At 50.0% G+C, this 15,999-nt stretch overlaps 1 protein-coding gene across 3 annotated transcripts in view; it reads right to left on the reverse strand.

The window, feature by feature from the left end:
• The window catches only part of LOC134949595 (uncharacterized), a 28,680-nt gene extending 12,681 nt beyond the window's left edge, over positions 1-15,999 (reverse strand). The window contains exons 1-5 of one of the 3 annotated variants that reach the window (XM_063938271.1): positions 15,697-15,999; positions 13,334-13,925; positions 4,490-4,777; positions 3,710-3,763; positions 3,341-3,490 (exon numbers count right to left, since the gene is read on the reverse strand). In XM_063938271.1, the coding sequence (XP_063794341.1) occupies positions 3,341-3,490; positions 3,710-3,763; positions 4,490-4,777; positions 13,334-13,831 (990 nt within the window). In that variant the 5' untranslated portion in view covers positions 13,832-13,925; positions 15,697-15,999. Of the gene's footprint in view, positions 1-3,340; positions 3,491-3,709; positions 3,764-4,438; positions 4,778-13,333; positions 13,926-15,202; positions 15,293-15,696 lie in introns of those variants that run through there. The other 2 variants (XM_063938269.1, XM_063938270.1) reach the window with 2 other exon arrangements.

Below are 15,999 nucleotides of genomic sequence, written 5' to 3' on the forward strand. Positions count from 1 at the left end.
TTGTAAAGCCCTAGCGTCATACTGAGGGCTTGGCAGAGGCAGAAAAGGGTTTCTGTTCCTGGGAACTGGCTGATCTCTGCAGCCATTTTCCTCTCCCTCTGTCACGAGCAGAAAAGAGGAACCCTTTTGTCCGCTTGCCAACCAGGACTGCGCCTGATAATACGGCGTCTTATTTTGAGAGGCGACCTGGGGTACATCCCCTTTTTTGTTAAGGCAATACTTCCAAATGCCGTTTGGAATCCGCATCACCTGACCACTTTACTGGTATAATTGGACAACGCACTTATACTTGATGCCAGTCGGCAAATATTCCGCTGTGCATCATGCATATATAGAAATGCATCTTTTAATTGCTCTATAGGCAATAATATACTGTCCTTATCTAGGATATCAAATTTCCAGTCAGGGAATCCGACCACGCCAACCCAGCACTGCACATCCAGGCTGAGGCGATTGCTGGTCGCAGTATAACACCAGTATGTGTGTAAATACATTTTAGGATACCCTCCTGCTTTCTATCAGCAGGATTCTTAAGGGCGGCCATCTCCAGAGAGGGTAGAGCCCTTGTTCTTACAAGCGTGTGAGCGCCTTATCCCCCCTAGGGGGTGTTTCCCAACGCACCCTAACCTCTGGCGGGAAAAGGTATACTGCCAATAACTTTTTAGAAATTATCAATTGTTATCGGGGGGAAACCCACGCATCATCACACACCTCATTTTATTTCTCAGATTCAGGAAAACTACAGGAAGTTTTTCCTCACCAAACATAATACCCCTTTTTTTTGGTGGTATTTATATTATCAGAAGAGTGTAAACTTTTTCCATTGCCTCAATCATGCAATGTGTGGCCCTATTGGAAATCACGGTTGTCTCTTCACCGTCGACACAGGAGTCAGTATCCGTGTCGGCGTCTGTATCTGAGGTAACGGGCGCTTTAGAGCCCCTGTATGAGACGTCTGGACATGCACAAGCTGAGTAGCCGGCTGTCTCATGTCAACCACTGTCTTTTATACAAGGCTGACACTGTCACGCAATTTCAACAGTACATCCACTCAGGTGTCGACCCCCCAGGGGGTGACAACACTATTACAGACACTCTACTCCGTCTCCTCATCATTTTTCTCCTCATACATGTCGACACAAACGTACCGACACACAGCACACACACAGGGAATGTTCTGATAGAGGACAGGACCCCACTAGCCCTTTGGGGAGACAGAGGGAGAGTTTGCCAGCACACACCAGAGCGCTATATATATACAGGGATAACCTTATATAAGTGTTTTTCCCTTTATAGCTGCTGTATTGTTTATACTGCGCCTAATTTGTGCCCCCCTCTCTTTTTTAACCCCTTTCTGTAGTGTAGTGACTGCAGGGGAGAGCCAGGGAGCTTCCCTCCAACTGAGCTGTGAGGGAAAATGGCGCCAGTGTGCTGAGGAGATAGGCTCCGCCCCTTTCTCGGCGTCCTTATCATCCGTTTTCTTGTATGTTTTGGCAGGGGTTAAATGCATCCATATAGCCCAGGAGTTATATGTGATGCATTTATTTTAGCCATAAAAGGTTTTCTATCGATTTATTGCGTCTCAGGGCGCTGCCCCCCAAGCGCCCTGCACCCTCAGTGACCGGAGTGTGAAGTGTGCTGAGAGCAATGGCGCACAGCTGCGGTGCTGTGCGCCTACCTTTATCTGAAGACAGGAAAGTCTTCTGCCGCCGATTTTTCCGGACCTCTTCGCTCTTCTGGCTCTGTAAGGGGGCCGGCGGCGCGGCTCCGGTGACCCATCCAGGCTGAACCTGTGATCGTCCCTCTGGAGCTAATGTCCAGTAGCCTAAGAAGCCCAATCCACTCTGCACGCAGGTGAGTTCGCTTCTTCTCCCCTTAGTCCCTCGATGCAGTGAGCCTGTTGCCAGCAGGTCTCACTGAAAATAATAAACCTAAACTAAAACTTTCACAAAGAGCTCAGGAGAGCCCCTAGTGTGCACCCTTCTCGTCGGGCACAGAAAATCTAACAGAGGCTTGGAGGAGGGTCATGGGGGGAGGAGCCAGTGCACACCAGGTGATCCTAAAGCTTTCTTTAGATGTGCCCTGTCTCCTGCGGAGCCGCTATTCCCCATGGTCCTTACGGAGTTCCCAGCATCCACTAGGACGTCAGAGAAATAAATGTTACAAAAACAAAAAGCCCCATAAATTTCACATATCCTAACTTGGACAAAATAGTTTTTTGTTTCTGAAATGATAATGCCTTTATTAGTAAATGATAATAGTGTTTTATTTCTAAGGGGGGTATTCAATTTGCCCGCAACGATTGCGGGTGTAAAGTGTCGCCGCCGAGGGCTATCTAATTAACCCCAATAAGCCGGTGCGTGCCAGCAGTCGAAGCAAAATGTCCGATAACAGCCCCGTTTTCATCCTATTTCACCCTAAAACACACAGGTTTCACTGAACCTGTATGTTTATGGGTGTAACTGCACTCGTTACCGGCCGAGCTAATTAAATAGCCCGACCGCAGCACCCAAAGAAACATCTGGGGTTTTTGCTCCCGATGTCTCTTCAGAGGCAAATTGAATACCCCCCTAAATGTAGTAATCAATCTTATTACTACGCGTTTTGCAATACTACAATGTAGCTTAGGGCACAGCAGGAATATAGGGCCTGCAAAAGGGAATAGTGTCAGTCACTTTATTTGTTTTTTTTTCCCCATCATCGGTAACTAAAGGTCCGTACACACTTAACGATAAAATGAGCGGCGTCGCTCATTTTCCCCCTCCCTGAGCGACGTCGCTCATTTTATCGTCAAGTGTGTATGCCGCCAGCGACGACCGATGCGCGGCCCCGCGGGTCGGCAACGATCGTCGCTGTCGGTAGGGCATGCATGAAGGATGTGGACTGTCGTCCACGACCTTCATGCAGGGCTGGCGGGGGCGTGACGTCACTGAGCGATATGAGCGGTCATATCGCTCAGTGCGTACAGGCGGCCGCCGACCGGCCGGCCCGGGAGGGGGAAACGTTAGACGATGTCGCTCACAGAGCGACATCGTCTAATGTGTATGGGCCTTAACAATGAGAGTATCGGAGTAAATGAGAGAAATAATTTATGGGGTGTGAACTGCTGTGGTGTAATAAACAGACTTTGCTACGGGTGACTATACTGCATTGACTGCATTGATTCCGTCACTAGAGACCACCTATATATTGTTGTTTATGGAGTCTTTATTTAGACTTCGTTCATTGTACTTTTTTTTTTTCCCCGTCCTGCACACCTGAGTTGTGGTCTGTGTCCAGGCTGAACCCCTTCCATTTGTAGGAAGCCTTACATCTGGACAGTAAAACCCTGTATACTTACCGCTAACAACTCTGCATTGTGCCTGCCGACTGCCGTCTCTGTCGGCGCCTGTTCTTTGTGTGAGGTAAAGTCACCGGAGAAGTGACTGGAGTCCTGGCTTGCTTCATATTTAATGTTCTGAGGCCAGGTGCTAGAAGATGAAAAGGAGCTCTACAAGAGACAAGCAGACATGTCAGCCACCGAAAGGATAAAGTAACGGAATATTAAGAGGAATGACGTGTACTTCGATGTGTGATGGTTTCTTGAGCAAATCATCATGGCTTCGCCGTGCAAGCCCCAGGTATGCTCTTTATAAATGACCTCCGCTTTCTCTAGACATATAACAAATATAAGTGTAGACATTCATTGTGAGAAGGATAACAGACTCACCTGATGAGTTTCTTTGATAGGCTGTTGCTTCTTTGGGCGCCCTCGTCGCTTCTCCTAAAGGCCATCATAATGAATTAGGCAATACAGCATTCATGTTATAAACAAACAACCCTACGTGCTTCAACAGTTGCTGCACAACTGCAAGCCTAAACTGCCAGCCATACCTTGCAACCTCCAGAGAGATTTTGAAAAGGAGATAGCTATTTGTGGAAAACAATGTGTAGGTGACACACACAGATGTTCTGTGCATGCTGAGACAACAGCCTACGATGATGGTTGGACCGGTGGGGCAGAAGCGCAGTCCAAAACTACAAGATGGGAGCAGGATAACTCAAGGCCCTAACTGTACCTGTAAACGCTTCTTCATATTCCCGGGAGTCTGCAGGAACGCCGTGTATCACAACCGTGGGCACAGGGGTCTGAGGGGTGGACAGATACAGGATTGAGGCACTAATTGCTATACCAGCGGCTGTGATACAAGGCGCTGGTCACCACTGGTGCTGCGGAGACCCGGGAATATACTCAAAATAGCATTAGGCCTATAATTCAATGACAGAAGCCAAATTAAGCTCTAACATCTAGGGCCGGATGTAATGGCTTGCGAGACGGGAGTCTCAGAGCTCCAGCCGTCTATCAAGCCATTACATCCGGCCCCTAGTGTGCAACATAAACTTTGCCGCATCCCATATTATCCATCTCTCCCCCCATGTTATATATCCTGAATTTTACCAGCACCACGGTCACCGACGCTGCCTCCGAAGACGTGCGTTTTTTATTTACGTTCATGATGTCTTCCAGTTCCACCATGATGCATTTCTTCTTCTGCATGATTTCCGCCTTCGCTTCTTCTCTATTTTTCACTCGAACGGTGTTATTTTCCACTTTCAGTCGCGCCTCCCGGCCGGCCATCATGATGAGATCCTCATTCATTTTTGTCAGTCTCACAGTGATGTGCTTAGTCAGCGCCGACATCACTGGCACCTTTGGCGTCTCATTCAGAAGCAGCAGTTCGGTCTTCCTGGGTCTCCCTCGTGCTCTTTTCGGGCCCACAAAAGTTTTATTTTGAGCCTGAAATTGAGAAGAGGGGAATCTGTAGACTAAAGGCAACAATTAATCCTGACATCTCTATTACGGAGATCTCGCAAAGGGACTGTTCAGCTGTTGAGCCAGGGACGCCGCGGTGGGAGGTAGAGCAGGGGACGTGCATGGATGACGACCGAAGCCATTAGACAGGTCTGCTAGTATAGGATGGGTGTAGTGATTATGGGGGGTAGACGTACTAAGCCTTGAGAGAGAAAAAAAAGTGGAGCAAGATAAAGTACCGGCCAATCAGCTCCTAACTGTCAAGTTACAGGCTGTGTTTAAAATATGACAGGAGCCGATAGGCTGATACTATGTCACATTTTAGGCGGCGACAGCTTCTGTCGTCCATTTTAACACATACCCTTTTTCTTTCTATCGTGATTACCAGACCCTGTTTCCCTTTCTATTAAACACTGCTTTCAGGTTATGTTGGGGATTGCCAGTGGTGCAGTAGGTGATATCCCACTTAGCAAAAATAAGAATTTACTCACCGGTAATTCTATTTCTCGTAGTCCGTAGTGGATGCTGGGAACTCCGTAAGGACCATGGGGAATAGCGGGCTCCGAAGGAGGCTGGGCACTCTAGAAAGATTTATGACTACCTGGTGTGCACTGGCTCCTCCCACTATGACCCTCCTCCAAGCCTCAGTTAGGACACCGTGCCCGGAAGAGCTGACACAATAAGGAAGGATTTAGAATCCCGGGTAAGACTCTTACCAGCCACACCAATCACACCGTACAACTTGTGATACTATATCCAGTTTGACAGTATGAAAACAACTGAGCCTCTCAACAGATGGCTCAACAATAACCCTTTAGTTAACAATAACTATTTACAAGTATTGCAGACAATCCGCACTTGGGATGGGCGCCCAGCATCCACTACGGACTACGAGAAATAGAATTACCGGTGAGTAAATTCTTATTTTCTCTAACGTCCTAGTGGATGCTGGGAACTCCGTAAGGACCATGGGGATTATACCAAAGCTCCCAAACGGGCGGGAGAGTGCGGATGACTCTGTAGCACCGCATGAGAGAACTCCAGGTCCTCCTCAGCCAGGGTATCAAATTTGTAGAATTTTGCAAATGTGTTTGCCCCTGACCAAGTAGCTGCTCGGCAAAGTTGTAAAGCCGAGACCCCTCGGGCAGCCGCCCAAGATGAGCCCACCTTCCTTGTGGAATGGGCATTTACAGATTTTGGCTGTGGCATGCCTGCCACAGAATGTGCAAGCTGAATTGTACTACAAATCCAGCGAGCAATAGACTGCTTAGAAGCAGGAGCACCCAGCTTGTTGGGTGCATACAGGATAAACAGCGAGTCAGATTTTCTGACTCCAGCCGTCCTGGAAACATATTTTCAGGGCCCTGACAACGTCTAGCAACTTGGAGTCCTCCAAATCCTTAGTAGCCGCAGGCACCACAATAGGCTGGTTCAGGTGAAACGCTGACACCACCTTAGGGAGAAACTGGGGACGAGTCCTCAATTCCGCCCTATCCATATGGAAAATCAGATAAGGACTTTTACATGACAAAGCCGCCAATTCTGATACTCGCCTGGCTGAAGCCAAGGCCAATAACATGACCACTTTCCACGTGAGATATTTCAGATCCACGGTTTTTAGTGGCTCAAACCAATGTGATTTTAAGAAACTCAACATCACGTTGAGATCCCAAGGTGCCACAGGAGGCACAAATGGGGGCTTAATATGCAGCACTCCTTTCACAAATGTCTGAACTTCAGGTACTGAAGCTAGTTCTTTTTGAAAGAAAATCGACAGAGCCGAGATCTGTACTTTAATGGAGCCTAGTTTTAGGCCCATATTCACACCTGCTTGCAGGAAATGCAGAAATCGACCTAGTTGAAATTCCTCTGTTGGGGCCTTTTTGGCCTCGCACCATGCAACATATTTCCGCCATATGCGGTGATAATGCTTTGCCGTAACATCTTTCCTGGCCTTAATAAGCGTAGGAATGACTTCTTCCGGAATACCCTTTTCCTTTAGGATCCGGTGTTCAACCGCCATGCCGTCAAACGCAGCCGCGGTAAGTCTTGGAACAGACAGGGCCCCTGTTGTAGCAGGTCCTGTCTGAGCGGCAGAGGCCACGGGTCCTCTGAGAGCATCTCTTGAAGTTCCGGGTACCACGCTCGTCTTGGCCAATCCGGAACCACGAGAATGGTGTTTACTCCTCGCTTTCTTATTATTCTCAATACCTTTGGTATGAGAGGCAGAGGAGGGAACACATAAACCGACTGGTACACCCACGGTGTCACTAGAGCGTCCACAGCTATCGCCTGAGGGTCCCTTGACCTGGCGCAATATCTTTTTAACTTTTTGTTGAGGCGGGACGCCATCATGTCCACCTGTGGTTTTTCCCAACGGTTTACCAGCATCTGGAAGACTTCTGGATGAAGTCCCCACTCTCCCGGGTGGAGGTCGTGTCTGCTGAGGAAGTCTGCTTCCCAGTTGTCCACTCCCGGAATGAACACTGCTGACAGTGCTAGTACATGATTCTCCGCCCATCGGAGAATTCTTGTGGCTTCCGCCATCGCCATCCTGCTTCTTGTGCCGCCCTGTCGATTTACATGGGCGACTGCCGTGATGTTATCTGACTGGATCAGCACCGGCTGGTGTAGGAGCAGGGATTTTGCTTGACTTAGGGCATTGTAGATGGCCCTTAGTTCCAGAATATTTATGTGAAGGGAAGTCTCCTGACTCGACCATAGTCCTTGGAAGTTTCTTCCCTGTGTGACTGCCCCCCAGCCTCGAAGGCTGGCATCCGTGGTCACCAGGACCCAGTCCTGTATGCCGAACCTGCGGCCCTCTAGAAGATGGGCACTCTGCAGCCACCACAGTAACGACACCCTGGTTCTTGGAGACAGGGTTATCAAGCGATGCATCTGAAGATGCGATCCGGACCACTGGTCCAACAGGTCCCACTGAAAGATTCTGGCATGGAACCTGCCGAAGGGAATTGCTTCGTAAGAAGCCACCATCTTTCCCAGGACCCGCGTGCAGCGATGCACTGATACCTGTTTTTGGTTTCAGGAGGTCTCTGACTAGAGATGACAACTCCCTGGCTTTCTCCTCCGGGAGAAACACTTTTTTCTGGACTGTATCCAGAATCATACCCAGGAACAGTAGCCGTGTTTTCGGAACCAGCTGTGACTTTGGGATATTCAGAATCCAGCCGTGCTGGTGCAGCACCTCCTGAGATAGTGCTACTCCCACCAACAACTGTTCCTTGGACCTCGCTTTTATTAGGAGATCGTCCAAGTACGGGATAATTAAAACTCCCTTTTTTCGAAGGAGTATCATCATTTCCGCCATAACCTTGGTAAATACCCTCGGTGCCGTGGACAGTCTAAACGGCAGCGTCTGGAATTGGTAATGGCAATCCTGTACCACAAATCTGAGGTACTCCTGGTGAGGATGGTAAATGGGGACATGCAAGTAAGCATCCTTGATGTCCAGGGATACCATGTAATCCCCCTCGTCCAGGCTCGCAATAACCGCCCTGAGCGATTCCATCTTGAACTTGAATTTTTTTATGTATGTGTTCAAGGATTTTAAATTTAAAATGGGTCTCACCGAACCGTCCGGTTTCGGTACCACAAATAGTGTGGAATAGTAACCCCGGCTTTGTTAAAGTAGGGGTACTTTGATTATCACCTGCTGAGAATACAGCTTGTGAATTGCCGCTAGCACCGCCTCCCTGTCTGAGGGAGCAATCGGCAAGGCAGATTTTAGGAACCGGTGGGGTGGAGACGCCTCGAATTCCAGTTTGTACCCCTGAGATACTATTTGAAGGATCCAGGGATCCACCTGTGAGCGAGCCCACTGATCGCTGAAATTCTTGAGGCGGCCCCCCACCGTACCTGGCTCCGCCTGGGGAGCCCCACCGTCATGCGGCGGACTTGGAAGAAGAAGCGGGGGAGGACTTTTGCTCCTGGGAACCTGCTGTTTGTTGCAGCCTTTTTCCCCTACCTCTGCCTCTGGACAGAAAGGACCCGCCTTTTCCACGCCTGTTTTTCTGGGTCCGAAAGGACTGAACCTGATAAAACGGCGCCTTCTTAGGCTGTGAGGGGACATGGGGTGAAAATGCTGACTTCCCAGACGTTGCTGTGGAAACTAGGTCCGAGAGACCATCCCCAAATAATTCCTCACCCTTATATGGTAACACTTCCATGTGCTTTTTTGAATCTGCATCTCCTGTCCACTGGCGAGTCCATAAGCCTCTCCTAGCAGAAATGGACAATGCACTTACTTTAGATGCCAGTCGGCAGATTTCCCTTTGTGCATCTCTCATATATAAGACTGAGTCTTTTATATGGTCTATGGTTAACAGGATCGTGTCTCTGTCTAATGCAGGGGTCTTCAACCCGTGGCCCGCGGGCCACAGGTGGCCCGCTGCTATGGTTTCCATGGCCCGCCGACGCGCCCGCAGCGCACATATGAACACAAAAAAAAAAACATTTTTTTTTTCCCTTTCCCGGAGTCATGTGACTCCCCCGCACTGTCACTGGTTGCCTGTGAAGGGGAGTAGCTCCTCTTAGGCTGGTCAGTGGTCTGGTCACCCTTACTGTGTCTCCCTCCCTGTGTCTCCCTCCGCCTGCAGTGTTGAATAGGTGGGTGAGAGCGGCGGGGACCCGGCTGGGGGGGGTGCGGCACGTTACCATTGAGAGCAGGGGGCAGTGCGGGAACCCGGCGGGCGGGAGCGGAGGGGGTGCGGCAGCATGTATGCAGCCTGAGCATGGCTGTGTGCGGCGGGGACCCGGCGCGGGGGGGAGGGGGGGGGGGGGGCTGCGGCAGGAGAATAAAAGTGTATAAGTGTTGAGGGCAGGGGGCAGTGCAGGAACCCGGCGTGCGGGAGCGGCGGGGACGGGGGTGCGGCAGCCTGAGCATGGCAGTGAATAAATTAGTATTGAGGGCAGGGGGCGTGGCGGGGGACCCAGCAGGGGGTGTATTAAGTATTAAGAGCAGAGATGGCAGGGAGCATGCTTTGACAATGCTGCTGTCTGTCTGTGATGGGGAGGAGGGAGGGTATGATAGCACCTATGTCTTGACATAGGCGCTATCATACCCTCCCTCCCCCCATCACAGACAGACAGCAGCAATATTGTGAAAGCATGCCCACATTATACCCACCAGTCCAGTGATACTGCCGTATGAGTCCAGTTCAGTGCTTACAGACCAACATCTTGAGAATACTCTGCGCATAGCGACTTCTAACATTGATGCCAACATCGACAAGCTGGCCAAGCAAAAACAATGCCAAGTTTCCCACTGATATGAACTTATTATAATAACAAAGGTAAAGTAGACCATGTTTCATTCATTAAATTACAATAATTATCTTTTGAAGTCTTTTTTATGGTCTTATGAGTCTAGAAAAGGTCTCATTACAATCATAAATTAAAATTTAGATTCTAAATACCGCAGTATAGCTTAGTGGCCCTCGGCTTCGTTTCATTTTTTTATGTGGCCCACACTGTCTTAAAGGTTGAAGACCCCTGGTCTAATGTGTCAATATTTTCTGACAGTTTATCTGACTACGCAGCGGCAGCACTGCACATCCAAGCTGACGCAATAGCTGGCCTAAGTATAATGCCTGTGTGTGTATATACAGACTTCAGGATCGCCTCCTGCTTTCTATCAGCAGGTTCCTTGAGGGCGGCCGTATCCGGAGACGGTAGTGCCACCTTTTTAGACAAACGTGTGAGCGCTTTATCCACTCTAGGGGGTGTTTCCCAACGTGACCTATCCTCTGGCGGGAAAGGGAACGCCATTAGTACCTTCTTAGGAATTACCAATTTTTTATCAGGGAAAGCCCACGCTTCTTCACACACTTCATTTAATTCATCTGATGGGGGAAAAACTACGGGTAGTTTTTTCTCTCCAAACATAATACCCTTTTTAGTGGTACCTGTACTTATATCAGAAATGTGTAACACCTCTTTCATTGCCTCAATCATGCAGTGAATGGCCTTAGTAGGCATTAGGTTAGACTCATCGTCGTCGACACTGGTGTCAGTATCAGTGTCAACATCTGGGTCTGCTTGTGGTAGCGGGCGTTTTAGAGCCCCTGACGACCCATGCGACACCTGGGCAGGCACGAGCTGAGAAGTCGGCTGTCCCACATTAGGCATGTCGTCAATTTTCTTATATAAAGGAGTCTATACGTGCACTCATTACTTTCCATAAGCCCATCCACTCAGGTGTCTGCCCCGCAGGGGGTGACATCCCTTCTAAAGGCATCTGCTCCGCCTCCACATCATTATCCTCATCAAACATGTCGACACAGCCGTACCGACACACCGCACACACACAAGGAATGCTCCGAATGAGGACAGGACCCACAAAAGCCCTTTGGGGGGACAGAGTGAGAGTATGCCAGCACACACCAGAGCGCTATATAATGCAGGGACTAACTGAGTTATGTCCCCTATAGCTGCTTTTTATATTATATATATTGCGCCTAAATTTAGTGCCCCCCCTCTCTGTTTTTACCCTGTTCTGAAGTGTAGACTGCAGGGGAGAGCCAGGGAGCTTCCTTCCAGCGGATCTGTGAAGGAGAAATGGCGCCAGTGTGTCTGAGGGAGATAGCTCCGCCCCTTTTCCGCGGCCTATTCTCCCGCTTTTTCCTGGATTCTGGCAGGGGTATTTACCACATATATAGCCTCTGGGGCTATATATTGTGGTATTTTTGCCAGCCAAGGTGTTTTTATTGCTGCTCAGGGCGCCCCCCCCCAGCGCCCTGCACCCTCAGTAACCGGAGTGTGAAGTGTGCATGAGGAGCAATGGCGCACAGCTGCAGTGCTGTGCGCTACCTTGGTGAAGACTGATGTCTTCTGCCGCCGTTTTTCCGGACCTCTTCTTGCTTCTGGCTCTGTAAGGGGGACGGCGGCGCGGCTCCGGGACCGAACACCAAGGACTGGGCCTGCGGTCGATCCCTCTGGAGCTAATGGTGTCCAGTAGCCTAAGAAGCCCAATCCGGCTGCAAGCAGGCGAGTTCGCTTCTTCTCCCCTTAGTCCCTCGCTGCAGTGAGCCTGTTGCCAGCAGGTCTCACTGAAAATAACAAATTCTAAGACTATAACTTTCTAAGAGCTCAGGAGAGCCCCTAGTGTGCATCCAACCTCGGCCGGGCACGAAATCTAACTGAGGCTTGGAGGAGGGTCATAGTGGGAGGAGCCAGTGCACACCAGGTAGTCATAAATCTTTCTAGAGTGCCCAGCCTCCTTCGGAGCCCGCTATTCCCCATGGACCTTACGGAGTTCCCAGCATCCACTAGGACGTTAGAGAAACAATGATATATTTATCTAAAAATGGACAACTCCTTAACAGGCCCCGCGAACATTATTTGTCTTCCCGCCCTGCTCTGACATAATATACTCACACCTGCCTCTCTCCCTTGTAGGGGTTTCCAGTAAAAAGGACTCCTGGGTAACACGTCGCCAATACCTTCGGCTAAGCATGTAAGCGTCTGCTTGCCTGTCCAGGATGCATTCCCCTCACAGATTTTTAGACTATAATGGAGAAGAGAGGGCAAACCATGCACTGGAGGCTATCACATGCCCAGCGCACTATACTGTATGATGAAAACAGCACATCTTAGTCTATGGCTGTTATCATTAATTAGGGTAACAGTACTGAGGAGCACGACTCCTCTCTGAAGCACCACACAATGGGGATTCCCTAGTCTTTCAGAGTCACTACACCTTATGGGCCCTACACATTTAAAGATCCGCCGCCGAGCTTCCCGACGGCGGATACGGCCGACGGGCGACCCGGCGGCGGGGGGCAGTGACGGGGGAGTGAAGTTTCTTCACTCCCCCCGTCACCCGGCTCCATAACAGTGCAGGTAAATATGGACGATCTCGTCCATATTGGCCTGCATGCACAGCCGACGGGGCTCCAGCGATGAACGAGCGCGGGGCCGCGCATCGTTCATCGCTGGTGACTCCACACTCAAAGATATGAATGGTATCTCGTTCAATAATGAACGAGATCGTTCATATCTTTGAGAATTATCGGACAGTGTGTAGGGCCTATTACACATCAAAAACCGTAATGAGATCACCGGGGTTCCCAGTGAACGTGGTTGTGAGGTTCTGGGTAATGCGTCAATGTTATAGAACATTGGCATATATATTATATAATATTATAGAAACGGCAGTGTTCTAGAACATTGGGCCTAGGAACTCTATGCATCAAGCACCATATCTGTAGACCCTGACTAATGCAACAATGGGTCAGACTGGGCTGGAGAGAGGGAATATTGGGGCAGATGTATTAAGCCTGGAGAAGGGATAAAGAAGTGATAAGTGGAAGGTGATAACGCACCAGCCATTACGAATTTGGAAAATTATAGTTAGGAGCTGATTGACTGGTGCGTTATCACCTTCTACTTATCATCGTTTTATCCCTTCTCCAGGCGTAATACCTCAGTCCCATTGTGTAGACACCACGCTGCTTCTATCATCTGCCTCCTCTCCCAGTGGTGTTAATGTGTGACAAATGTGAGACATCAGATTACCATTACCGTCTTACTACCGCTTCCAAGGGGTCTTCCACGGCCTCTTTTCTCTACGGACTTCACAACTTCATTTGGGTTATCAATGGCTCTCTCCATCTGCTCTGTCTTTGGTATGTACAGAGGTGGTCTTCCTCGTTTCCTCCTCTTCGGGATGGCTGGATTTTTATTTGCGCTGTCAATCGATATCATACACGTTTCGTCCTTGGGAGCCCCATATATACGTTGCCTTTCTTCCGAGACCCCCATGTCTTTGTCTGTGAGGTCAACGGCATGTCCGTACTTTCTTTTCCTTAGGCTGTCTAGAGTGTCAGACATGGCTAAAGGTGGCCTACCTCGCCTCTTTTTCTCCGGGATCACCGCTGCTTCTCCCGTGCGATCATGTCGTCTCATCAGCCATTGTTTTTGTGGAAGCCCTGCAGCTCCAGCCTTGGTCACAGGCGGTCGTCCGCTCCCCAGTTGTCCCCGGATGTCCACACTTCTCCCACTCGGTTTTACAAAAACCATCCTGGTATTTGTTCCAAAGAAAGGTCCACTCTAAGTCAAGGAGCCTTGACGTCTCACCCCAATGTCACCACAGCGTGCGCAGTATGTCCAGTATCTTAGGAGGAAAACGCTAGAATTAGGAAATAGTTTCTCTGAAATATTCCGTGGTATAGTTTACATAGAAGCAAGAACTGCCGCGCTGACAGACCTAGAACACGGAAGCACTTTTTAAAGCAAAATGAACCACCATAACCTCAGCGCCTTTGTGTACAGTGGAGAAGGCCCCTCCCCATTAGAATGTAAGCTCTCAGGAGCAGGGCCCTCTGCCCTCATGTGCTTTCCCTTCTCTCACTTATACCATCACCTCCTCCACATGGCCTGCAATGGCACTTGGCCCTTCAGTTCTATCCCCCTGCTGCTTCTGTGTATTTTAACCTATTATAACTATTTGTAGGGATGCAGTCAATAAACCGGCTTTTGGAATCTAGGCGTTCAGGAGGCCGACGCCAAAATCCTGACAGCCAGTATTTTACCGACATATGGAATCCCGACACCCACCCAGTATTCCCACAAGGGCACTCGCTGCAGGGATTCTGGCAGATGGGATGCCAATATAAAGACAACTGGCATCCCATCTGAAGGGACACATACATCCCCTATTTGTACAGTATATACAGTAGCGGCTCTTGCCACGGGCAATCAGGCTTTTTGCCTGCGGCGCTGCCGCCGTGGCAAGAGCCGAATACTAATCCCCCGTCCCCGGCTGCAGCAGGCGCTGTGTGCTGTGTGGGTGCCCACTGTAGCCGGCGTCGCTGACTGATACTAGAAGTCATAACTGACCCCTAGTGTCTGTGCGGCGCTACTATGGGAGAGACGTCATGACGTCTCTCCCATAGTAGAGAGGAGCGGCAGTTGGAGCGGTAAGTATTGTGTGTGTGTGTGTGGGGGGGGGGGGGTTATGTGTGTGTGTGCGGCGCTACTGGGGCACAACTACTGGGGGCACTGGCACAGCTACAGGGGGCACAGCTACTGGGGGCTCTGGCACAGCTACAGGGGGCACAACTACTGGGGGCACTGGCACAGCTACAGGGGGCACACCTACTGGGGGCACTGGCAGCTACAGGGGGCACACCTACTGGGGCACTGGCACAGCTACAGGGGGCACAGCTACAGGGGGCGCACCTACTGGGGCACTGGCACAGCTACAGGGGGCACACCGGCACAGCTACAGGGGGCACACCTACTGGGGGCACTGGCACAGCTACAGGGAGCACACCTACTGGGGGCACAGGCACAACTACAGGGGGCACAGCTACTGGGGGGGGGAACATGTACAAGGAGATAACTGAGGCCATGCCCCTTCCCTATGAAGAAGCCACACTCATATTTTACCTGGGGGGGGCGCGCCGCAGGAAACTTTCGCCCTGGGCGCCACAATGTCTAGAACTGGCCCTGAGTATATACATATTCCACAAAGCTGTAAAGGCTAATGGAGTCCAACTGGGAGAAAAGTGATAAACAACATTATCATCATTATTATTACTACTACAGAGAATATCTGGGCACTCACACACATATATACATATATGCTGTTACCATGACAATCTCGTAATATATCCCCATTGTAATGACCTCAGCTGCATGCATTTCATTGATAAAGGTCACTTTGCATTGCTTTAGTACAGTTATACAGGGAACATTGCACTCCCAGCATTACACCCGGTGACTGGCACACACAGTAATGACAGCAGCCAGGGATTAGGATTAAGTCTCAGGGATATAAAAGGCCAGCCATATCCTGTCAGGCATCACACCCTGTGCAGCATGGGGTCACTGCCTCCTGCACACCCGGTTATTCTGTATCAGTAGTAAATGCAGAGTAATACCTGTGCGATGCGCTGGATCCCGGGCCCGGGAGCAGGGTGCAGCACTAGCCATATACTGTGTATATATACATTATATAGAGTGTTCCTGAATACCCATTCAGAGCACAGGCTCGCTCCCCCACCACCATCAACTGTCCTCACTTCCTTTTCCTCCCAGCATAGTACCCGCCTCCAGTTACCGCCAGTCTGCAGTCTGCTGGTGCACATGCATGCATGCAGTCCCATAGAGACCTATGGCCACATACAGGGGACAGTGGGGGGATGTTACTCATGCTGATTGCACAATGCAGACTTTGCAGCAAT

This window comes from Pseudophryne corroboree, chromosome 8 (genome assembly GCF_028390025.1).
Source record: "Pseudophryne corroboree isolate aPseCor3 chromosome 8, aPseCor3.hap2, whole genome shotgun sequence".
NCBI lineage: Eukaryota > Metazoa > Chordata > Amphibia > Anura > Myobatrachidae > Pseudophryne > Pseudophryne corroboree.